General features: G+C 36.8%; 1 protein-coding gene across 1 annotated transcript in view; it reads left to right on the top strand.

Annotated features, from left to right (window-relative positions):
* The first annotated feature begins 2,599 nt into the window (after positions 1-2,599).
* Positions 2,600-24,944, top strand: part of kpna3 (karyopherin alpha 3 (importin alpha 4)) — a 37,801-nt gene continuing 15,456 nt past the window's right edge. Inside the window, exons 1-2 of the mRNA NM_201320.2 lie at positions 2,600-2,696; positions 14,086-14,130. Coding sequence (NP_958477.2) covers positions 2,628-2,696; positions 14,086-14,130 — 114 coding nt within the window. The 5' untranslated portion in view covers positions 2,600-2,627. The remainder of the gene's footprint in view (positions 2,697-14,085; positions 14,131-24,944) is intronic.

Raw genomic sequence — 24,944 nt, 5'->3', positions numbered from 1 at the left:
TATATAATTTACAAATTTCTGTTGTTTTAAAGGCTTTTTTTATAAGAGTTAGAAATAATTACATAGTAATACTGCATTTCAGTAAGCAAAATATTTAAAACAAAAACATGTTTCTGGTTTGCAAATTTAAATTTATGTATATAAAATTTTGTTGTTAAGATCAGATTAAGAAAATATATTTTATTTTTATGTAAAGTTTCAATTTTATAATTAACAAAACCAAACAAAACATTTTCCCATGTAAGGAAAAGTCTTTATCAACATTCTGAGTTAAAAAAGGGAAAAATCTTTCCAAAGCAAGTTAGAATAACTGCAATGCCTAGATAAGTGAACTATGGACTCAGGGTGACTTGGCCATCATCTCGCCGGCTACTGAAGTGCGCGGTGACGTAGCATTTGCGTTCTTGGCGTACGCAAGCGGCTTATGTCAGCTGATAGAACTTGCGCAATCGCTGGTCTACGCACGCTGACGCAAAACTAGACTACTGTACGGGTCCAATCAAACACCTCGCTTTATATTCAAGATCATTTTACCCTAGAGAGGTGGCGTAAAACTGCAGTGTCCCTGTAGTGTAGACCTTGCTATCAGATGATGATAATAAAATGTAAAAGTTTTGATAATTACAGGTACCATGTAGAACGCTGTGTCCGGTCTGCTCCGCACCACCCGGTTCTACGTACATGCACCATCATAAGCTCCCCCCCCCCCCCCCCCAAAGTGAGAGGAAGTGCGATTCAATTCCGCGATTCGGATCTTCGCAGTTATGAACCAGTTCAATAAAGGATTCAATAATTACTTTAACTTATTATTAATGCAATGTGGCATGTTATTACATATGAAATTAAGTTCAAGTCGTTTATCTTTCAAATCAATTAAATTCAGTGTGTTGTATATGATTCAGACAGCCCTTTAAAAGATTAAGATGATTTAGAATCTATAATGTGCATACACACTGCTTAAATTAGGCTGTTTTTGATTGTTGTAAGGTAAAACAACACAAAATGATTTGTGTCGATAATCACACGTTTACTTCTGTCACATTTGAAACATTCCTCAAAATCAAAGGGATAGTTCATCAAACAATTTAGTTTACTTAACCTCAGGCCGTCCAAGAGGCTGTGTCGTTTTCTTCTGTAGAGCATTAATTATTTACTGATAACTCATTATTTATAAACTAGTCAGTGAATATACTGTCACTCTTCCAGAGTCAAAATAATCAAACGCGCATTACGCATTACGAATAACCAACAAAATTAAACAACAACTGTCTACTGAGTTTCATTTCTAAATGTTCGTATCACACAAAATCTGCATAGACTCACGTGTGGTCCGAGCCCCTCCCCCGGAGAATTGTTATTCTACGTATATCGTTCGCTGATTGGCTCCTGTACTAGAAAGTGGGCTTTATTCACCAAATAGTGATCGCTGATTGGCTCCTGTACTAAAAGGCGGGGCTTCATTTGCTATGTCAAACAGCAAAGAATTACTAAGAGGCGACACTCTAGTGCAATTTGGGAAACAGCCACTTGATGGCGCAGATTTTGTAATGGAAACTCCAATAGAACAACAGCATATTGTAAGTCTGAAAAATAAACTATTAAAAGTGCTGCTGATTGTCATAGTAAGTGCTGTATTTTCGTCTTTCAGGTTGGATCTCAGCTTTAATGCGCTTTTTAAATAAATAAACAAAGCAGCTGCTTGCCATCGCGGCAGCAATAAGATCTAATGGACAGCCGATCGCTTTCCCTCCAAAATGGCGGAATCTGTTGCTGGGCGCTGCTGTTGCAATGGAACGTTTTATTGTGTGTCGTCTCTTGGTCTTTCTTTGGCTAATAATAAATAATATAAATCATTTTCGTTATCCTTCACCCGCAACCTGATCAAGCAACAACCATTTCCAGGCTGGTTTCAGCTATTTCTGGTCTGGTCTTAGGTGGTTAGGCTGGTTTTAGCTGGTCATCTTTCAGCCTGACAATCTAAGACCAGGCTGGAAATACAGAGATAGAATTTTCTATGGAGTTTCTGTGCTCTGCAGTTGCCTTTAAATGGCCTTTCATCTTATTTTAGGCCTATGTTTGAACGACTAAACGAATGCCTAAGTCTTTTTAATGGACTATATTTTAATTAAATTAGCCTACATATTGATGCTGAAAAAATAACATTATGAAATTGAAAATAGTCACATTAACCTTTATTTATCAGCGGCTGAAAATCGCTTTAAAACTAACATTTGCTCACTATTTACTCACCCTCATGTGGTAAGGCTATAAACCTTTATCAGTTTCTTCTGTTGAACAGAAAAATCATTGAAAGCAGGAAAAAAAGAATAATATGGAAGTCAGAGGTTACAGGTGTTTAGCTTTCTTTGAAATATATTCTTGTGTTAAACAGAAGAAAAACATGGTTTGGGAAAACTACAGGGCAAATAAATGATGACAGAATTTCAGTTTTGGGTGAACTATAATGTGACTCGAGAACCGCTCATTTAGCGAACCGGTTCATTAAAAAATCTGACTCATTGAATCGCGAATCGGACGTCGCTACACCCCCCGCCCTCCTCTTCCTCCCCGAGCGGAGCTCCGCACGTCGGTCGGGACTACAGGCGCACACACATACACACAGAGCCATGGCCGAAAACGCCGGCTTGGAAAACCATCGCATTAAGAGCTTCAAAAACAAGGGGCGAGATGTGGAGGTAAGTCCGCTGGAGAGTTTGAACCCTGGGCTTTGTTTCGACTCGTTTTCTTCCCCTTGAGCCTGTGTGGTTCTGGTTTTATGGTGTCAGAAGGGAGCGGGTGTTTGTAGATCCAGCAAGAGCATCATGGGGAGCGGGCGCGGCCTACATAGAGGCCTCTTTAAACACATTTCCCTTCAATATTCTACAGCTCATCGCGGTTTATACACGGATTTTGGCGGTTGTACTGCTTTGTCTAGTCGTGTAAAATCAAGACGGATTTGTTTGTTATGTTGGTTTAGTAACTCCGCACATAGTTTTGCATTTATAACTGCGCTGGGCCAAAACATGCAGATTTATCGTGCTAGCATCTATGCTAAATGGTTAGCAGTCGGCAGCTAACTTACTCGTCTAATTGATACGTTTACTCGTGTTTTGTCGTGTCCACGCATTTAACATTCATGTATACAATTAAAACGCCTTAAACATGAGCGAATAACGTAAAGTATAACTTGTGAACCAGATACATGCGCCAGAGACAGGTGTGTTAACACCGGCTTTAGCAAGCTCTCCAGAACTGAACTAGTGACCAGTCACACCTCAACATCTGACCTCCTTAATGCTTGTTCAGTCACGCCAGGTTAGCAGCCCTTCTGTAGGGGATTTTAACAAACGTGTTGGTTGATCTGAGCCGAAAGGGGTTGTTTTAGTGAAGATGTCATTGTGAAATGTCAGCTGCTTAACTTCTTTTCCTCTTCAAAAAGATTGCCTTTGGTGTGGTAGTTAGCTTCCCCTGTAGATACACCTGAGCCAAACAAACCTCATTTTATTTTCCTCAAACTGGAAAGGAAAAACTCCAGATGGTAGTGTTCACCAAAATCTAGGCTGTATCAAAGCGACCTAGAAATATTAGTAAGCCAGGATGTGCTGTAAAAATGATGCATTATGTAATGCAACAACTGAGTTTTTCTGTATTCTCCACAATTGCCCATAACTTATTTTTAATTTCAATAATTTCAGTTATCTTCTTGGTTAACCTGCATAAAGCTGGACATGATGTATGACATTTTTACCCTGTCATTTGCCTCTGCCAGTAAACAGAAATAAAGCTGTTATGTAAAGCCTAAGCACTTTCATTATCAGTCCTCATATCAAATTAATAAATGCAAATGACAGTACTGTATATTGATTCAGCTTTAGCTGTTATATGCTGTACACTTACAGAGCATGGAGATATATACTCCATAGCTAGTTTCATCTGGCTCATTGTTTATATTACAGCAAAACGATAATTGTCATGATATATATTTTTTTCCGATAATGACCATATATTAAGTGTTCGATAATGTTTATACACTATGCGTAACTAACGCTGCACAGGCATTTTGCAGCCTGCACTTCCGGATGCCGCACGTAGTAGTAGTTTACAGCCATACAGTGTAAGTTGGACTTGGAGTTAAAAAAAAAGGTCACAGGCACTAGCTATGTTGCCCACCACCTATTTTAATGTGCATTTTGGAAATATTCATAAAAAATGGTTGATGGAAACGCCAAGATGCGCATATATTTTGAAAATGCACAAAAAAAAAACATGTGCATAACTGGATAAACTTTTTATTAGTTAAAAGAATTTGCATAAACTATGATGCCGCAAGTTATTTATTAAATGAATAAAAGATTCACAAAGCTTCTACCGCTGCAAATTTCGTTTTTACTTTTGATTTTTGGCGGCGGTTAATTAGGAAGTTACGATTTTATTCTCTTTGACTCGTTGGATGGAAACGCTGCTTTATTCGCACTTCATTTATGCGATATTCCAGTTTTGTGCATAAAGTTAATTAGAATTTTTGGATGGAAACATAGCTATTGTTAACTAGAAACGTCACTAAACTTCAGTAGTCTGGAGCTATATAGTTTTTTGAAATCCAACACAAAACAGAGCAACGTGCACTGCAAACTGTTAGACGCCTAGGGCCAGACTGAATCTGCGGACATTTTTTGCTATTTCTGCACAGAATTTTGTTAAAAATCTTTGGATTTATGCAGAATGATTTTGGGAGTATCATAACTAAAACCCTAATATATGAACTAAAAAGTAATACCCTTTTAACTTGTGTTTAATGTTTACTGTGCAAATCCAATTAGATCCACTTTATTTGGGAAACAAAGCAAGTCTTCTATATATCTTCTACTATATACTGATATATACACCATTAACTCACCTTGTACTTGTTCCAAACCTGTTTCACTTTGTTCTGATGTTGAACAATAATATACAATAACTTGTAGGGTAATGTCTAATCCTGCGAAAAGATTATTTGATTGTTTATATTATTTTATTTATATTGTCAGACAGCTTAAATCAGTTGCAATGAGATTGGCATGCTGAAAATCCTTTTAAATTAATAGATATAAAGATGTGACATTTATCGTCATAATTATTGATATCGGCTGAATGAAAAAAATGATAGTGACAATATATATGACCAAAATAAAATGAACTCGACTACATGATCAAACATAGTTAAGTTAAATAGTATCTATTTGAAGACGTCAAGAGGACCATCATTATTAGAGACTGAACTTACATTCAAATGGGTGTTATTGTAATCAAGGTGCTGCGATCACATTTTTGATGAACTCATTTGCTCTCGTACCCTGTTGATACTAGACATCATTATCATCTTCTGCCGTGGGCTCATCTGCGTAACCCCTGAGGTCTCCTTTAAGATTAATGGTGTGAATTGACTGCAACTGCAGGGTCCCAGTGTGACTCAGCCATCAAACACACATGGCTTTGGATGAAGCCAGCAAAGCTGTCCCCTTCTGCAGCTATTCCGGGAATTTGCAAAGCAGATTCAGATTTCTCCTCTTGTGTTTCTAAGAGCGAAAGGCTCGTGCATGACCCATTTGATGTGACCAGCAACGGACTGTGGGATACTTGGGCTCATTAGCTACTTGATTTAGCCCAGAACACTGTAATCGTGGCGAACTGAGAGAGCGACAAGTGGTGCTGTGTTTGGCATTGCTTATTGTCTGTGTAAAATGAAACAAAGCCACTTGATTTCGTCTGCCATGTCACATCCTCTCGCACTACAAACCGGATGCAAACGGGGTCAAAAGAGGGTCAGAAGAGTTCATCGTGTTTTAACATTTGCACAATGTTGAAAATTCATTTGTGGTTATTATGGTTAGGTGTTGGCTCTGAATTTACAATTCGGTTTGGATTCACAAACTCTTCTAATCTGGATTCAGTATCCGTTTGTTTTGGTTTTAGGTAGTTTAATTAGGAAAAAAAGACCATCTGTTCTAATGCTGTAAAATATACAGAGAGCCTTTCAATTGGTACATTGCAATTAATAGAACATCAATTAACTCATTAAACTGTCTTGTTCTATTTCATTGTTGGAATTTGGCTTTTATAAATTTCTAGTAGGTTCATTCAGATGTGAAGTTAAGACATCTCAAACAATTGCACTATAAGGAATACATACTATAGTTTATATTTATTTATTTATAGTGCAAACTATCATTTTAGGTGTTTTATTTGTAGCTAAATGATGAGAATGAACATTGAATGGCTTTCCTGATGTGAATGGAATGTTATGTGACATTGTTTACAAGCTGTTTTATTATTTATTTTCATAGTTGAAACAATCACAATGCTTATCCTTACGTTGTATTGCTTCTCTCAACATGATTTTGTGACATTACTCATAGTTAATAGTAAGAAATTGTTTTGCTATTGTCAATATTACTAAAAACACTATTGTCAAGATTACGGTATCAAAATGATAATTGTTGGAGTTTCATTATCTGAGTTTGAAAGCTTGTACTTTTTTTACTATTGTGAAATAACGTGCTAAGCTTATTGTAAAAAACTAATGCCATTTGTCCAAAGCTTTATTTTAATGATGTTTGTATAGAAAGCATACTAAAGCCAAGGCAGTACCTTTTCAAAGTTTGCATTTGTATTTAAAAGATTCATAATGCTGGCATCTTAAAACCATATACTAGTATAGTGTCACTTATAGTAATATAGTAACACTTGTGACAGTTTTTGTATTTTAATTTTATAGTGTAGGTTACTTGCATTTTAAATTATTTTTTTCAAAATATTCCTCATTCAACACTGTTAAAAAAGTTGGTACATACTTTCAGCAGTGCCTTTACTTGAAATTACTCAATCTAAGCCTACTTATATGAAGCAGCAGGTTTGAGCTTACATACCGGCTGCAATGACGACAACTGGATGAATTTTGAAGAATTATCCTGGATTATGTCAAATCGTCAATAATCATCAAATCCTGTTCAGTAATCCACATGTGAAGAACTGACACTTGGAGATTAATCAATTTTGTCAAGCCAGACCCATGATAGCTTGTTTCCACTGAGTGGTATGTTATGGGTCGGTACGCTTTTATGGCCTTTTCCATAGTCAAAAGAATAAATTTTTTTTTACCGCTTTCCAAAGAGTACCCAGCACAACCAAAAGGCGGAGCAAGACGCGGAGCTAAATGCTTTTAGTTTACAGAGAAACGTCACTAACGCGTATACAAGCAAGGAGAATGAAAACAGAGGAATTACCATTTTTAAATACACAGCCAAGACATTACATCGTATAAATATATACATAAAATACCCAATCCGGGGTTGACTCGAGATCAAACAAATCTTGTTGTCTTGATGAACAGCCACAAAGCCAAGAAAATAAAACCTGTTGTCTTGTTGTTTACGAGGCCACAAAGAGCGAGCGGTTTCACTCCAGAGAACTTCTGGTCGCTCGCCGTGCATCTATATATGAAATAATGAACTTCTTGAGCTGATGATAATAGCTTGTGCGTGATTATTGAAGTGCTTCTGACATCTCATCCTTTCAGAAGTGGACAAACGCGAGAGTGACACAGGAAAAAACAAAGGAGCAAATGATTCTTTCAGCAACCTAAAAGATGAACAAACCGCCATGTTTAACTATTATCATCACCTTTTGGACTATTATGAACTCTGAATGATGGATTTACTCTCTAACAGAGGTTACATGTGCTGCTGAAGATTAAAGACACATATGAGAGGTCTGCACTGACTGTGAGCTATATTTTGTGGGTTGTTTTTGAACCCGAATAAGGACTAAATGTATGCTGAAGTGTAGTTTTTCTGTAATTGGTAACATATTGCTGACTGTAAGGGGCTGTGTGTTCATATATATTGCATTTATTTATTTGGTTTATATAATTAGGCTGTGGTTGAGCTTACATACCTTTTGCTATGAAGACCTATCCTGGATCATATCAAATTAATCCACAATTAAAGAATGGATCATTGAATATTAATCAACATTTTCAAGCCAGCCTTATTAAATTGTTTGAAGTACAGCCCTTACTTGGCTTATATCCAGCTGTTTTACATGTGCCAAAAGAATTAACCAAATCACACACGGCTAACTTGTTCTGTGTTTGCACATTTGGCCGATGCATTTATCCAAAGCGACTAAATTGCAAAATCAGTTTCTGTGTTTAGACCTGGTGTTGCAATACAGTTTAACCAATGCAAAGTGAATGAGGCTAAATATTGGTACTAATTACGTTCACAATCTAAAACACATTTGATCAGATTGCTTTTGTAGTGTAAATATTCATGAGATTGAATGCACTCCTGTTGTGAGAGAGTACACCAAGACAAAGTATTCGTTTTTTTTTTTTTGTTGCTGTGTTGCCATCCACATTTGACATTTTTCTGCTTCCGCACATGATCGTAAGCAAATCCAACCTGAAGTTTCACACAGAATTTTAAGACATTTTAAGAATCGATTTGATCAAGTAGTTTTTACCAGATGTCATATTGGGCATACGAGAATAACACATGGTTTTTTGCACCAAGGTGAAAACCCTACTCCTCTTACTGTAAAACATATTTTACTGGACTGTCCTGCTTTTACTGATTCCAGAAGGACTTTTTATGAAATTAAACTTTTAAGGACATTTTTGACAAAGTGAAACCAGAAAAGATTTTAGAATTTTTATCATGTATTAACACAAAAAATCTTATTTAATTTATGTTTTATTTTGTTTGTTGATTTTTAAATTGTATATTTATTGTTGAAAGATTCCTGCCATGAAAATAGCCTTGGTTGCTGACATGGCACTAAATAAAAAATACATTACATGCATACATGATCGTAAGCTGTGTAGCAAATGGTTTGTTCATTTAATAGTGCACATACATCGCACTAAGCGCTTCATCGAAAATTATGTATAGAGTACTGTAATAAATTGGAACCGTAATCTCTCTCGACTGTCCACATGGCACATTGAAAACAGGTGAATACAGGTGTAGTGCTCAGAAGCGATTCAGTGCATGAGTTTGACGTAGTAAGCATCATGGTCTAAAAAAAGTCAACCCTGATGTTTGTGGCTATTATGCTGTCAGCCTTTTTATTAGTATGTCGTAGACCTAACAGTTGTGAGACAGCATGTTCTCAGACCACGCTGGCAACAAGACAAGCACATGCACACATACTGTGTCATTATGCTGGTGTGGAGAGTGCCAAGCTGTCATGTCATAGGCAGAGCATCGGTCCGCTGACTCCTGGAGTGCTTCCTCTCAGCTCTGCCCTCGCTGCTGTGACTCATGCATGTCCTATGTGCTGCTAAATACCATTCATTTTGACAACTCCGGAATCTGCTTTGTAATGAGTATTTTTTTTGTGTTTTTTTTCATCACGATATTTGACCTACAGTTAGTTTAACTTTAAGCCATGGTGCTTTTGCTGAAGAAACCAATCTGAATCTGGCATCAGTTGAAAAACACTCCCATCGGTACATTGCTATCTTATAAAATCATCATTATTGCTATAATAGTATAGACCATTTTGAGGGATGTAAACAAAAGCAATGGTCCCAACGTATTTCCTGTATTTCCAACGTATTTTCTGCAGCTTCCGAGAATCCAAAAAGAGCCACATATTGATAAATATTGTTATGAAAGCAGTTTTAACATTTAAGTTAAGATTGAATTGCCTCTTGTTACTGTTATGAAATGGTTTAATAACAAGCAGGAAATGTTCATGGGCCAATGACTTGACCACATTGAAATGGTCTATATGCAATGTCCCATATCGTAGTGAAGTGCGAAAAGTTAAATACATTTTCTGGGCCAAGCATTTGTCTTCTAGATGCATAAAGGTTTATCCAAATCTTGCCAATCAGATGGGATCTTGCCGATCTTCATTCCCGCCTCTCCATCAGGTGCTGTTACTAGAGCTACAAATAAATACTAATTCTGGGAGACGAGAGGAAAATGACAATAGCCTATATAAATCCAAATTTCTGCTTAGGTTTTCAATCATTTATGGTGTTTAAGTCTAAATATTTGCAATTAATTTACAATTAAAATAATAGCTTAGAAAAAGATCTATTATCTTATTATTTTAGTTTTTATCATAACATTAATTTATTTTACTTGCTATTAAAGTAGCATTTTACAAGTTAGTGTATAGTAAAAAATAACTATCGCAACACTCAACAACAATATTGCAACTAGGGTTGTCACAATACTAGAATGTGGTACCAATCGATACTGAAGTTTTAAAAGCGTCTATTTCAAACGTACATTTGAGCGCTGCTGAGCACGTTCTTAAACAGCGCTCATTTGCTATTGTGTTCACGTGCTCAACAGAAATGACTGTGATTGGCCGCGAAGGTCATCAGTTTGCTGAACTCATCACTGTTTACTGAGTGTAACCACAGATACAGGGACACTGAAGTGTTTTAGTCATGTCGATCAGCTGGTTTGTTTATAAGCTGTCATATGAGCGATCCGCTTATGAATCACGGCTTTAAATCGCTCCAGTGTACCTGTATCTGTGTTTACACTGAGTAAACAGTGGTAAATCATTAATTCAAATAAATCATTAATTTTGTCTTCTTTTGGACCGTACCAAACAACAATTGAACTGTATTACAAGTGGGGAGCGAACTTGGGTTGCTAAGCCACTTTGATGCATAATTAACAATGCATTAAAATGAACACTGCAAAATTGCACATATTCCATCCAGTGGTGATGAAACCTTAAACTCTTTTTCTGTTTCCATTTCTTGTTTGTCAGTTGTGCTTTACTTCAACATCCTCTTGCTTCCCCCCTCTTCCATGGCCTTTAGATTGCATAAGGCACAGTGTGGGTTTGCTGTAACATGAACTAGGATGCCCAGTCACAAGATCAAATCCGATCCGTCCCACCATCCCCACCGCACAGCATGTGAAGTCTGTACATCGTTAGCTGCTGATGGTTTTCTTTTTTCACTGGTGTGACATCAAAGTACAATTTAATTGAACAAATATTTAAATTAGTCAGCAGCACCAATTTTCAAAAATGTCATGTGGGTCTTTTGTCATCCAATTGACAAGAAATGAAAAGTCACTCTTATTTCTAATGCTTGTTATAGGTCTTGTTGGTGTCCATGTTTTCTAATGATGAGGAAAACAGCTCAAACATTGCGCAAATACAATTAGTAGAGCTTTTCATTCAAACAAATTGCCATCTATATTATCATGCTCTCACTGTAGTAGTGACACCAGATGGGTGTCAGGAATGCATCATACTGATTTAATGTATTAAATATATAATAGAACTACAGTATTTTTGTTATACCATATTGTGCATTTAATATGAACTGTATCTCTTTAGGGTTTAGAGTCACAGTATTAGAAAATATAAAATTTGGCTCCTTTTTTATTTATTTTTTTGCTTTTGTAGTCATCTTGGTCATGATGATTAAGTGTATAAAAGATGAGATTGAAAAGTTTTTACAGAAGGTGCTGTTCTTGGTAATGAAAATAAATTAGCTTTTATTTTTTAACTACTGTTAAATGTACATTTATAGAAAACAACTTTTATTATTAGTAGTGGTGTAATGGATCAAGGTTGATTCAAATCATGGGTTGTGATCCGTACGAATCACGGAACTCTCATGACCTGTGTGGATTAATAATTTTATTTGCTTTACTAAGTTTGTATCTATCGCGGAGAGATCACTTCTAGCGTAATGTAAATCACGTGTATAAAAGCATTTAGGCTTTCCTGTAAAATATTATTATGACGGAAGAAGTTGTGGTAGGTTATTCGGAATGTGGTGGGTTTTTTAGGTTATTAAAGGTGTTTTCTGTCACTACTCGTTTAGCCTGATTTATGCATTCAGTGTAAGCTGCACAATTAATCGTTAAAAGATCAGGATCTCAACACCCACGCAACAAATAATAAATGATGATGATTTGCATATGTTTATTAATCCTTCGAATCACTGCATTCAAATCTGTGTTTGAAAAACACAAAAATCAATAAAGAGATGAGTTGTGAAGTTACAAACATTCGGATATCACAGAAGTACTGGGATAACAGTTTATAGTTTAGATAAAACCACCGATGTTTATGGTAAAGATTAAAATCACCGTAATATGCATTTAACTTGACGATCCTAAAGAAAAGTTGTAGGCAGCAATTACATTATTTAACCAATAGGTGGTGACAACCAGCCATCAAAATATGCCACTGAATAATTATTTATAAATGACACATCTAGCAATGAAACATGAAGTTTTATGAGTGAGTAACTAAATCATATATTGAAAATCAGACTAAAAATAAATATGGGTTGTACAAGTTGTTAGATTTATGCATTCAGCATTATTAGCAACAGTAGTAGTAACAGTGCATTTTTCACAGTACTGAATATTTTACATTTTATTTTTATTCAGCTGATTATTTCTTAATTTTATTTTTAATAAAATTACAGGTTCTAAGTTATGTTTCCTTAAACCAAAAGTTTCCTGCAGTACTCTTTTTGTAATAAATGAAAGCAAATTACATTTGTCTCCTTCCCTTTTGGGCTGATCTGAAACGCGGTCTGAAACACATGCATTTAGATGGAGTAGCATTAGCTACACAGTTGTAGATGACTGATATGCAACACAAATATCAGTTTTAAATTTTAATTTGATTTAATGGGTCGATTATGACATCGAGATAATCATTCTGTGATAATGGCACCTTCTTCCTTAGCTTCTCAATTAACTATAGCTGCTTTCCAAATGGCACACTATGCACTTATGCACTATGTACTTATGCACTTACACAATCAACAGTATAGTATATGTATGCGGTGTTGTCCCAAGTAAAGCACTAATGTTTTTTTACTAAGCGAAAGTGCAAACTGTTTTCCTGATGACTTTTGACGGTTGCTAAATTAGTGAAATAAATGACCACCAAACCAGCTGCCATAAGTATAACCGTATTTATCACAGAGAGGCTATAGTCACACTTAGGAGAATTTTGCTTTCACAATCCAAAATAAATAATCAACATTAGTGCCCAAAAGCTCTGCCCCTTCTGCTACGTGAACAAAGCTGCGTCTGTTGAGTGCGTGAAGTGTCAAACAGAGTTTAGTGTGAAAGCACTACTTGCACTATTTACACTACAAAATGCCATAGAGTAGTACATAAGTATGCTATTTGGGACGCACATTATGGCTCTGTGTAGTAAATGCCACATAACGTGCCACATAATGTGTTTACTCACCTCATGACTTCAGTCAAGTGTTTAAAACCATTCCTTCTTTGAGAATTCTGTAGTCGTGTGAATATTAGTCACACTACATCAATGAAAGCAGTTAAATCTCTTGTTTATAATGCAAAGCTATGGAGATTTCCTGGGTTTCTTCTTCGTGGGTATTTGGAGTTTCCGTGAGAGCGTCATCTTGCCTTCGGAGGAGATTTACTACAGATCACAACATGCTTTCACTACAAGATGTGCATGACCATCTCAGCTTTGCGTAATCATGTTTGCAATTTGAATTTACCTAGAATCTTTGAATTATCATTAATTTGACATGTACGTTATACAGTGCTACCAAATCAGGTGCTTGTGCCACCATTAGTTGCACCAGTTCCAATGCTTTCAGGTTAATCTGCCCGGTGTTCTGCTGCAGATGTGTGTTCTGCTGTGTTCTGTGTGAGAGTTCTAATAGAATGGCCACTAAATGTGATTGTCTGCAGTGAGTGAGTGAGTGAGTGACAGCTGGGTTCTACCGTCACCATGGTTACCACAGTTGGTTGCCTCTCTTTGTTCTGTTGGAGTGGCCAGACTTTGGTTAGCATTAATGTAGTATTTTGTTTGCATCATTAGAGCCCATTCAATATTAGAGGGTTTCACTGTGCTAGTGTGTGAGCAAATCACTTGTGAATTTGAACAAAAAAAGTATTAAGCTTCAAATAAAAGCAGAGTAATGCAATAGCAACAATCCACAATGCTTTTGCAATGGAATATGAAGTTTGAATTGTATTCGTTTTTTTTTTCATTTTGTTGCATGTGTTTGACCTAAGATGAGTTAACAAACCTATTTCTCTTATTCTTTTTCAGACGATGCGAAGACATCGTAATGAAGTGACAGTAGAACTGAGAAAGGTAAGTTGACTGTTAATATGGCTCAAATTCTGTTATATTTACTGTTTTTGCGGATTCATCCTTGTTACGTTTTACTCTTCACGAAAGTATAAAAGCTACAGTGCGCAGCTGAACATTGCATTCTGTTGCAATACATGTGACTCATCAGAGAATGTTGGTTGAAATAAACCAGACTTTCTGACAAACACTGGATCTTCTTTAGCTTTTTTTCATTCCTAAATAGCTGTGCAGCAGCATTAATATGTTTATTGTGGAGATTCCCAGTAGCTTGTGTTTAGAGTTTCTCAGGCTTATTTTGGATTGTGCGATACAGCTAAAACCGTCATTTCTTGATGTTTATTTTTTCAATATTCAATAGGAACATTAATGTTTCCTCTAAATTTGTATTAATGATCTGTGAACGTTTAGTCACTGGCTCATCATTTTGAATTGATTCAATTAAATGGACTTTTAGCCAGTGTTCATTTTGACAGCAAATTTTGATGTAGTTTTAGTCTTAATTAAAATGAGATTTTAATGTGTCATATTTAAGTCTTCTGAATCATTTTAGTTTGTCTAACTTTAGTCGTCGAAGTTTGTTAAGCTTTTAGTTGAGTAAATCTACTCTAGATTTAGTCGACTAAAATATATTTGGTTTAATTTAAGTATAGTTGAAATAAAATAATGTAAACATTTATTATGGGCAGCACAGTGGGAAGCGCTGTCGCCTCACAGCAAGAACGTCACTGGTTTGAGCCTCGGTTGGGTCAGTTGGCATTTTTGTGTGGAGTTTACATGTTCTCCCCGTGTTGGCGTAGGTTTCCTCCGGGTGCTTCGGTTTCCCCCACAGGTCCAAAAACATGTGGTATAGGTGAATTGGGTAAGCTAAATTGTCCGTTGTGTATGTGTGTATGTTCTGGTCCTCCAGGTTGGGGTTGAGCGTTGTGTGAGTAACAGGGTTCATGCGGTTGTGGAAAACCTGGAAAAGTCATGGAATTTTAACATGGCATTTTCCAGGCCTGGAAAAGGTTTGGAAAAACAGAATAACCCATTAAGTTTTGGAAAAGTCATAAAAAACAATTGTTTTTATACTTGAATACAGGTTATTTACTTATTTTCTTTCCTTGGCCAATCACACACTTTCATATTATTAGTGCAGTGTAAGCACTATCTAAATAAATTTTACATGTATATAAATATAAATTGCTGTGTGTTTTACGATATGCTGTAATAAATTTGAACATGCATTGTTTTTCTTTTATCACGCATTAGGTCATGAAAATGGACTTGAAAGTCTTATAGAATTATAGAAACATAGAATTATGTAGAAATCATGGAATTTTAGTAGTAAAAATATGTATGAACCCTAGTAAGTAAACAATTTTACAAAATCTTCTAACCTAAAATTAAATGAAACTTCAAATTAAATTTAATAAGTCTCATTAAAAAAATAGAATATAGCTTTTCCATTGAAGACAAAAAATTACATCTGCATTGTTTATTTATATCACAAGGAATATGTCAAATTATGTTTCGGCAATCAATCCACATGAACAGTAGCTATCTGAAAATGCAGGTTTGTGCAATCATTTAGCAATCCCATTATTTTAACAGGGTAAACTACTTGTCTTTTTGACCAGTCTGTTGAACCGTTTCGAGCCAATAAATCTTTGAAAGGGCTTAAAATAGTTTAAGTTAACTTTGCAATGTCCGTCTATAGCAAGCTTTACTGTTGTAGTTGGTGTTATAAGACATTGTGCTCATCTATAGCACTGATTAAAGAAGTAGAGTAATGATGTAGCATCCAGTGTCTACTGTGGACCAGCTACTTTTTCAAAATGTGCATGTGTGTCATGCATCACACACCAAGAGCAATTCTGATTGCCTATTCTTCAAAATACATCCCTCAATCATATTCTCGTCTCAATTTTATTAGTCCACCTAAATGTCAGTATATTTTTTTTATAGTTGTCTTCATCAGCACTTATTTTTTATTTAGTTTTTGTTGGTAGAAACTTGTTCGTCATAATTCAGATAAATATTTCATCAACTAAATTAACAGTGGTTTTAACTGATTTGCAGTAATATTTTTGCTATACGGACGAATCAAAGATGCCATTAAAATGCTTTATTTAATTCACAAGTCTTTCAGACTAGCCCGACACAGTCTTTAGGAATCATAAAGTATATAAAAAAAATTTTACAGTGTCATTTTTCATTATAAAGTATAATAACAATAGTGTCATATAAATGATTATAAATATGCTGCCACTATTCAATAACACCCAGTCATAATATTATTTGGGAGGTATTGCATGCAGTCCCACTGACTGACCCGTCTTGTGGTCTTCTACTGACGTCACTTGATGTGTTTAAGTCCAGTGGCAGTGTTGTGTATGTGTGTGTGAGAGAGAGATGTGCATCACTGCTAGAAATAGAGGAGCATCTGTAGCTTAAATATGGCCTCTTTCTGGAGTCTCTTCATGCATTACAGTAGATTTAAGCTGGTGGTGACTGCATGTAAGTGTGCAAGGATGCTGTGCTATTTTCTTCATTTAGGATGAACCCTTTTCACATTTCTACATTTCTTCATTCACACATTTTAGCGGGGCGTGTGTATTTTTCGCAAGCTGGTTTGCGAGGGGGGCAGGGCGGAGCCGAGGATCGGCTCAGCATCGTGTTTTCTATTGGCCATTGCCCAACCCTAGTCTGTTTTCTTTAAAAATCAGCAATTTCCACTGGCTGAGTGATATCCGATATAAAGTGGGTCTCAGATTGTACAAGAAGCACTGCATTAAATGACATTTTTCCCTGCCAAGTCTTTAAAATATGAACTTTTATTTTACCCCAGCATATTCAATGGAGCTTCTGCGCTAGCCTGCTTATCTTGACGGGCGCGAGCGTGTAAATGGCTTTTTATCTTGTTTTACGCTCGAGCAACTAAATGAATGCCAAAGTCTATTAAACTGATTTTATTGTAATTACAATACAACATCGATGCTGTAAAAGGAACCGCATAAAATGGAAAAAAGTCACATTAACCGTTCATCGAAAGTTTTTTATTATGGGTATAGTTTTCAGACATATCTCTGCATATACCCTATTAAGGCCACTTAATTCCCATTCCCACTGCTGATTCACTAGTATCTTTCAAAGACAACTAAATACTCATCTCTTCTGTGATTATCCGAGCACATAAGTATAAAAAATAAAAAAAGCACCCTCTTCTTACTCTATCTCTTAATTCTCTTAGCATTTCCTTTGTACACTGTAAAAAATGTAGGGCTCTGCACAATTCCTTCATGTTGCCCCAACACAAATCGATTAAGTTAACTTAATAATTTGTACAAATTTAAGTGAATTGAACAGAAAACAATTTATTGTTCCAAACAAAACTTACTAATTCGATGTTGGTTCAACTCGTATTAAACAAGTAGTTTGAACAAGCAGCAAAAGTTATTTCTTAGGTGTGTTGCCTCTTCTTGTTGAATTGCTGAATGCCTCCTCAATTCTTAGTTACTTTGGACAAAAACATCTGCTTAATGACTAAATGTAGATGTAATTTAAAGTGGGACTGAATGTCATATTGCTTTGTACTACCCAAAATAAACATTTAAATTATATCTATACTAAATTACAAAAAAACAAAAAACAATGACTAGTTGGCTGTGATTTTGTTATTGAAGCTTTCACATGGCTTTGTTCTCTCGGCTGGTGGTTCTGTTGATCTACTTTACACTTGCAGAATTTGGGTCACTCCATCCATGGTCACGGGGCCCCTGTCTGGCTGCTCCCCAAAATGAGGGGCTTCCCTCATCATTCACCCCTCCTCCCTTCCCGTTGACAAGGATCTCAAAACCTCGCTAGAACTATTTGTTTTTTTGCACCTAATAACAAACCTAACAGAACCCTGCTCGATTAAATAGCGTGACGTCACCAGAGGCAAAGCTCCCTTAGGACAAATGCGTACCATCATGCTTTGTGTCACAGTGTGAGTAGGCAGGAACCCCCTGATGTTGATGTGGAGCAGAAGTTCAGTCCCCGGAGACTTGTTGTTTTTGATTCATTTTCTGTTGGATTGGGTGACACAGCATGTCCTGTCCATATTTGGCGGCCCAGAGGATTCGGACAGAATGCGGCTGTACTGCTCTGTGTGTGTGTTTGTGTGTGAGACATTCCTCTTCGCATTCCTGTTTGCTCTAACATTACAGTCGCAGACCGCTCACACACACTTTAATTTCTCTCACTGCCTAGAAGCAGAAGGGACTTTCTGCCAGTCAGTTATTTTCAATTTTTCAAGGGTTTGTTATTATGTTGTTTATTTCACTAAAGTCAGCAGTAAAATATCCCGTTAAGTGCTCGTATTGTGAGATACTAGAAATGACTTGGAAAAACCGATAAGAGTTTGGTACTCCGTGGCAACGCACTGTAATTTCTGAACTAAACGTTTCCTCTCTGTTAAATAAAGGCTAGACATTTAGACAAGTGTTTCTCAACCATGTTCCTGGAGGACCACCAACACTGCATGTTTTGGGTGTCTTCTTTTTTTGTCACACTCATTACAGGTCTTTCAGTCTCTGCTAATGAGCTGATGATCTGAATCGGGTGTGTTTGGTTAAGGAGACATGGAAAATGTGCAGAGCTGGTGGTCCTCCAGGAATGTGGTTGAGAAACACAGATACAGGCTGCCTCCGAAATCGCCTACTACTCAGTAGGTACTGCATTTGAATTTAAATGTACTACATGTTAAAAAAGTACGTTCTAGTATGAATGCGCGGATGTACTACATCCGTCATTTTGTCAAGGTCACGTGGCCTACCTGCATCAGTCGTGTCTCTTCACTTCCATTCATGAATTCTCTCGCGGGGCATCATGGGATAGTGTAGCATCCATCAGATGTACACTTCAAAATATTGTCGGAAGTAGTGGGTCATCCGGGTACTTCTCGCATACTGTTTTTCGAAATCTATGTATTCGGGCATACTACTCTGCTCGCATAGTGTTTTTAGTGTACTATATAGTGTGGACGTGTTTGATTTTGGACACAGCCTTAGACTGAGTTTGAAAAGTGACTCTCTGAAACTGCAGGTTTTTGAAACCTTGACATTCTGAAAACATTTAAAAGTTTTGGCACTTAATTGGCTAATTGAACGTCATTTTATTTGATATTTGAGCTTGTCACACTTTGAGTTGTTGAGGCAATAAGTATTTCACATGCTTGCTAAATTCTAGTGCGACTTGCAAAATGTTGAAAATGAAGTGTAAAAAAAGGGTCTTCTAAAGGATTCCAGTGCTAGAGACAAACTAGCAATGTTTATCAAGTTTAAAATGTAATATTTGTAAATGATTTCATTCTGAACTCTTAAAATCAGTTTTAGGGTGTTTTCACACCTGCCTTATTTATTTCGGTTGAATCACACTAGAGTTCTTTTTCAATTCAATTCAATTCAGCTTTATTTGTATAGCGCTTTTACAATGTAGATTGTGTCAAAGCAGCTTCACATAAATGGTCATAGTAACTGGAACAGTGTGGTTCAGGTTTTAGTGTTTAAGTTCAGTTCAGTTCAGTTTAGCTCAGTTCAGTGTGATTTAATCATTACTGAGAGTTCAAACACTGAAGAGCAAATTCATCGATGCGCAGCTCTACCAATCCTGAACCATGCGAGGCAGTGGCGACAGCGGAGAGGGAAAAAAAACTTCACCTGATGGGAGTGAAGAAAAAAAACCTTGAGAGAACCAGACTCAGTTTTTCCCTCTTGGTGCGGTTTGTTTAGGCAGGTGTGAATGCAGCAATGGCACTTTAGTGCGCACCAATAAAGCATACTGAGACTTCCTTGAAGAGGTGGTCTCGGTAGCTTTCAAATAAACCCTGGAGTGGTTCCAGACTCAACCGCAAAAAGTACTGTACCTTTTTGGACTAATCGAGCTGCCGTAGTCTAATACGCTGTGCATTATGGGATTTGGAGGAAAAATATTTGTTGACAGCGCTTAACCAACAATTTGAGAGAGAAAGCGAGAGAGAGAGAAAGGGGAAAACATTACCTGATGGATTGTTGGTAATATTTCCGGAAGATGACCATGTCGCAGTTTTGCTAAATTAATTCACGTCTCCTCCTGAAGTGGCTTGCGATGCGCCTTTGCCATTTGCAATGCATTGAAACATGGTTTTCCAACCACAGCCACGCTTCATTCTCAAAATGTATAGTTTGTCTAAAGTGATGTAAACAAACTATATAGTATACTATGAGCAGGGATACAAACAGCCTGCGCAGTCAACCCTTCATTGTAAAAAGCGACATTTTGTGTCAGCCGGTTTGTTTACTTGCGGGAGTTCCATTGGCATTTTCCTGTATTCTGACTAAAGCAGTTTAAGAAATGCGTTTAATAACATTTAGCCAATGAGTGATGTGGATTTTGTCACATTACTGCATTTAGGTTTTTTTTAACTGGTTCAGGCCAAAGCAACCAGTGTGGTGTGAAAAGGACCCAAAAAGGGCAGAAAATGCTACAGTGTATCATTTGTTGCCCTTCCTCCGGACCAAATAAACTGAACCACAGATATGAAAGCACCCTCAGTCTGATCACGAACAGAACCGTTAAGTGCTTTCACACTAGGTTTGCTTTCCTGATCTGAGCTAGAGTTTGACTGACCCTCCCTGCTGCCACTGGATTCTGTTCACACGGTCATTTTTGGTTTGTTTGCATCATCAGTGTCAGCTGTTTACCCTGTTGCTAGTTAACAACAGTGCCGAAAGACTGCAAAATGGCTGGATACTGTTGCTTGCCTTATGTTTAAACTTTGGATTTTGTAATAAAATTTTAAAGGGTCACGAGTTAGACAATAAATGATTGAGGTGTTTACATGAGTTGCTTTTTTAAATGTTTCTTTCATGATCCCGTTTTACATGTTATAGCACATAATTAGACATTGCACTATCCACATTTCCTCCGAGGTTTCATGTAATTTTAGGTGTTTCATTCTTAATTTGTTAACTTTACCTGCAGTTTGGCACTTTTACTTTCATTCAGGAACATTTCGTGCATGCCCCCCGTGACAAACAAGGTATTGGATGCAACAAACTGCTGGAAGAGTGTAGTTTTAAAAAAGAGGAAAAATCAAGAGAAGCATAGAAAAAGTAAATAATTTAGTTGAAGTTTTCTTTTTTTTCTTCTTTTTTGCAATATTTTGCTTGAATTTAATTGTATTTTTCAATTTCTAAATATGTTTGGTGACTAAAATATTATTGTAATAAATATATATATGTTATATAAATTTGGTTTTGTTTAGATCAGCTAAAATACACAGCCTATATTCAAAGGGAAATGGATAAAAGTATTCATTCTCAAAATGGGGTGTACTCGTATATGCTGAGCACCAGAGGTGGGACCAAGTCATTGTTTGGCAAGTCACAAGTAAGTCTCAATTCATTGCCCTCAAGTCCCGAGTCAAGTCCCGAGTCAAGAAAGGCAAGTCCCGAGTCAAGTCTTGAGTCAAAGGCAACAAGTCTCAAGTCAAGTCCAAAGTCCTGCAGTTTGATTTTCGAGTCTTTTCGAGTCTTTTTAACAGAAAAATAAAATATATACAGATTAGGTATGGTTGTAAGATCTGTATTAATTAAACAAACCTTTTTTATGAAAGAACATTGCTCAGATATATAAAAATACAAATGCAATTTTCTGAAAAAGTACTGAACAGTGCTGCGTCTCGTCTTCACAGCATAATGCACAAGAACGAGTTCCACCAAAAAAAGACTCCATTTTGCCTCACATCACACAGAAATTGCAGGTCTACTGCTGTCTAATTCATTAAGTTTAGTTGTGCTATGTTATGTCTTCGGTGATCAACTTGTGATTAACCAAAATTACATAACCTCAATGTGGTAGCAGTAGACCAACTCCTGTATGCTGCAAAGTTAAATTGAGTGAAATTGGAATTTTGTCAATTGAATCTCGTGTGTGCTAAAGAGATGGAGCTGCAAATCCGTCTAGCAGCAATGTAAAATGGTAGCACATATTGTTAATGAAGTAGGCTACTTCATACAAACAATAATGTTGTTTTCTTCACATAGCGTTGAAGAGCTTTGCTCTCTACCTTGTGTGATGCTCGTGCACGGATTTCCTCTGTTTGTGGACAAAACTGATTGCGACTTCTCAAATATACGCTGCTCACGCGCAAATTTTCTCTCGCTCTCAAATATGCACTGCTCACACACAAATTTTCTTGAGCACTCTCAGAGATTATATGCAGACTCACAATTTGTGTCGTGTTCCCTCTTCCTTTCATGCTTTTTGATATGATTCATATTGCTGCACTGTTTAATAACAATAACCAAAATACTAAAATAGACTTACATATTAAATGTTTAATCTAATAAACCATAACATTTTTGGTTGTTTTATATGATGAGATATTTTCAGTTTCAAACACTTAAAGACAGAGAATAGACCAGTGGTGCTCCCCTGAAAATTTGCTTAGGGGTGGCCAGAAGAGGCCAGCTACGTCAGTGGCACCAATCAATCCACAATAATTTAGTGGCTGCTATTTATTTATTGAAATATTGCATTGTATTGCATTTATGTAAGTAGATTTAAATAAATAATGTCAACAGCAAAATCATATCGGGGTGGCTAGAGTTTACACAGGGAAAACACCCCTTGTAAAGGGGTTTACACCACTATAAGGCACCCCTGGAATAGATGTTGGATGTAAAGAATACATTTTATTTTAAAAGCATTTAAACAAAAACTAATGCAAGCGGAAATGTAACTGTGATAAAATAAGGAAACACTTGATAAGGTATTATAGCCTACTGTATTATTCACTCTTCAAATAAATCTCACTATCAATCTCATTTTATTATGGCAGCTAAAATAAAGTAAACTAGTGTCTGCTGGCTTCCACTTTGCTGATGAGATTGTGGAGGACATTTTCCATGTCATCCTCTTCATTTTGAGGAAAGCTGTTCCACAGGGCCCCTGAACACGTATATTGGCATGTACTGTGTTTTGAACAGTAGCCTACTACAGTAAAGAACTTCAATTGATCAGTTGTGGTAATACTATAGTTGCTATGGTAACACAAGTGTAATATAAACAAATTACCCAGTGCTGTATTATTTTACAATATAGGGTATTTTATACTACAAATCACTACACTTTACTGTAGTAAAACTACACTTTGTATTTTATCTGTTCACTATTGTTAATACTACTATAATAAGTATAATACAAGTATACAACAAGTATAATACTCAAAAACACTAGAATTTATCTATAAACAGAATTTATCTTTAAACAGGTGAGATATCTGAGAAAGCCAGACAAAAGAGGACTGCAGTATACATTACAGGGGTATATTCACAACATAATAGCAACTGATTAGAAAATAATTTTATCAAAATTGAAGCAAGGTTAGCCTAGCAACCTCATACGCTGAACATTCAACAGCATAGTTCATGCACAGCAGGAGAGGTGAAATTATAAAATAATCTAATAACCTAAGAAACTGATGGATTTGTGCCGAATATTAGCATCATTGACCCATAAAAGTGTACAGTACCTATTACTGTCAGCATGTTTGTGTGCTCTTTATCCAGTTTTTATTCAAATTTGCAGTTAAGTGGAAGAAAAAAAAATTGAAATGCAAATCAAAGTATAAATAACAGAAGTGAACAAATAGATATTTCCTACCAGCAAATATTAGTGTATGTATTTATATGCGTTACAATGGCGAGGGTTTAAACTAAGCAGTGCTCATAATATCGAGTGGAAAAAAAGAAAAAGACAGCTGGTAAACATAACCTGCTTTTTTTTATATAAGAACACAGTTTAGATCTGTTTAGGATAAGAGGAGTGTGAGTTATTGCCACCTATCACTGAATGTGAATATCGAAAACAAAATCAACTTAGCTGTTAACTCCTTTACCGCCCCTCACACAGCTTGATCCACGCTGGCATTTCTCCTCTTGGGCTTTAGGTTTTGAAAAGGGAAATATCCCACCACCCAGTCCAAACTTTTAGGATAGCGGGTGTCAGATTTGCACAATCCAATAATTGCGCAACGATTTGGCTTGTTTCCCTCGCTCGAAAGCTTGACAGATTCCCTGTCCGTAGCCACGATTGGTAAGCCGCGATTGGTGGGTGGCAGTTTTTGGGCGTGGCTTAGCGAAGGGTCAGTTTAAAAGGAGGATCCCGTTATAGCAAAAGCACTAAAGGTATGAGACGCCATCGTAAACAAAAGTCAAGTGAACGCAAAGAGACTGAATGCACGAGCGAGCGAGCGAGAGAGAGAGAGAGAGGTGTATGTTGTATGTGAGAGAGAGAGAGACAGAGTATTGGCACGCGAGTATTGGCTAGATCTCAAATTCAAATTCTCTCTGCGTTCGCTTGACTTTTGTCCACTCCGGCGCCTCATAGTAGTCACGTTGGATACTGACGAATCAAAACAATCTACCGTGCTTTGATTGGATGTCATGCCGAAAGCGCGCATGCTGTCACACACACACACGCGCACGCATGCTGTCACACACACACACGCACACATAAACGGGGAGAGAGAGAGAGCGGTCCATGTCAACATACTTTTTTTTTATCTTTGGGCTTTTCATGGGAAGCAGCAAGTCTTTACAAGTCAATAGGGGCAAGTCCTAGTCAAAGTCCGAGTCATTTATGTTCAAGTCCAAGTCGAGTTGCAAGTCTTTTTATATTTTGTCAAGTCGAGTCTAAAGTCATCAAATTCATGACTCGAGTCTAAGTCACATGACTCGAGTCCACACCTCTGCTGAGCACTGTACATGCACATCAGCAACAGTACTATGTACAGAAGTGATCTTTCC

This window comes from Danio rerio, chromosome 1 (assembly GCF_049306965.1).
Source record: "Danio rerio strain Tuebingen ecotype United States chromosome 1, GRCz12tu, whole genome shotgun sequence".
Classification (NCBI taxonomy): Eukaryota; Metazoa; Chordata; class Actinopteri; order Cypriniformes; family Danionidae; genus Danio; species Danio rerio.
Note: the sequence above shows the minus strand (reverse complement) of the source record. Positions and strands in the feature narration are given on the sequence as shown.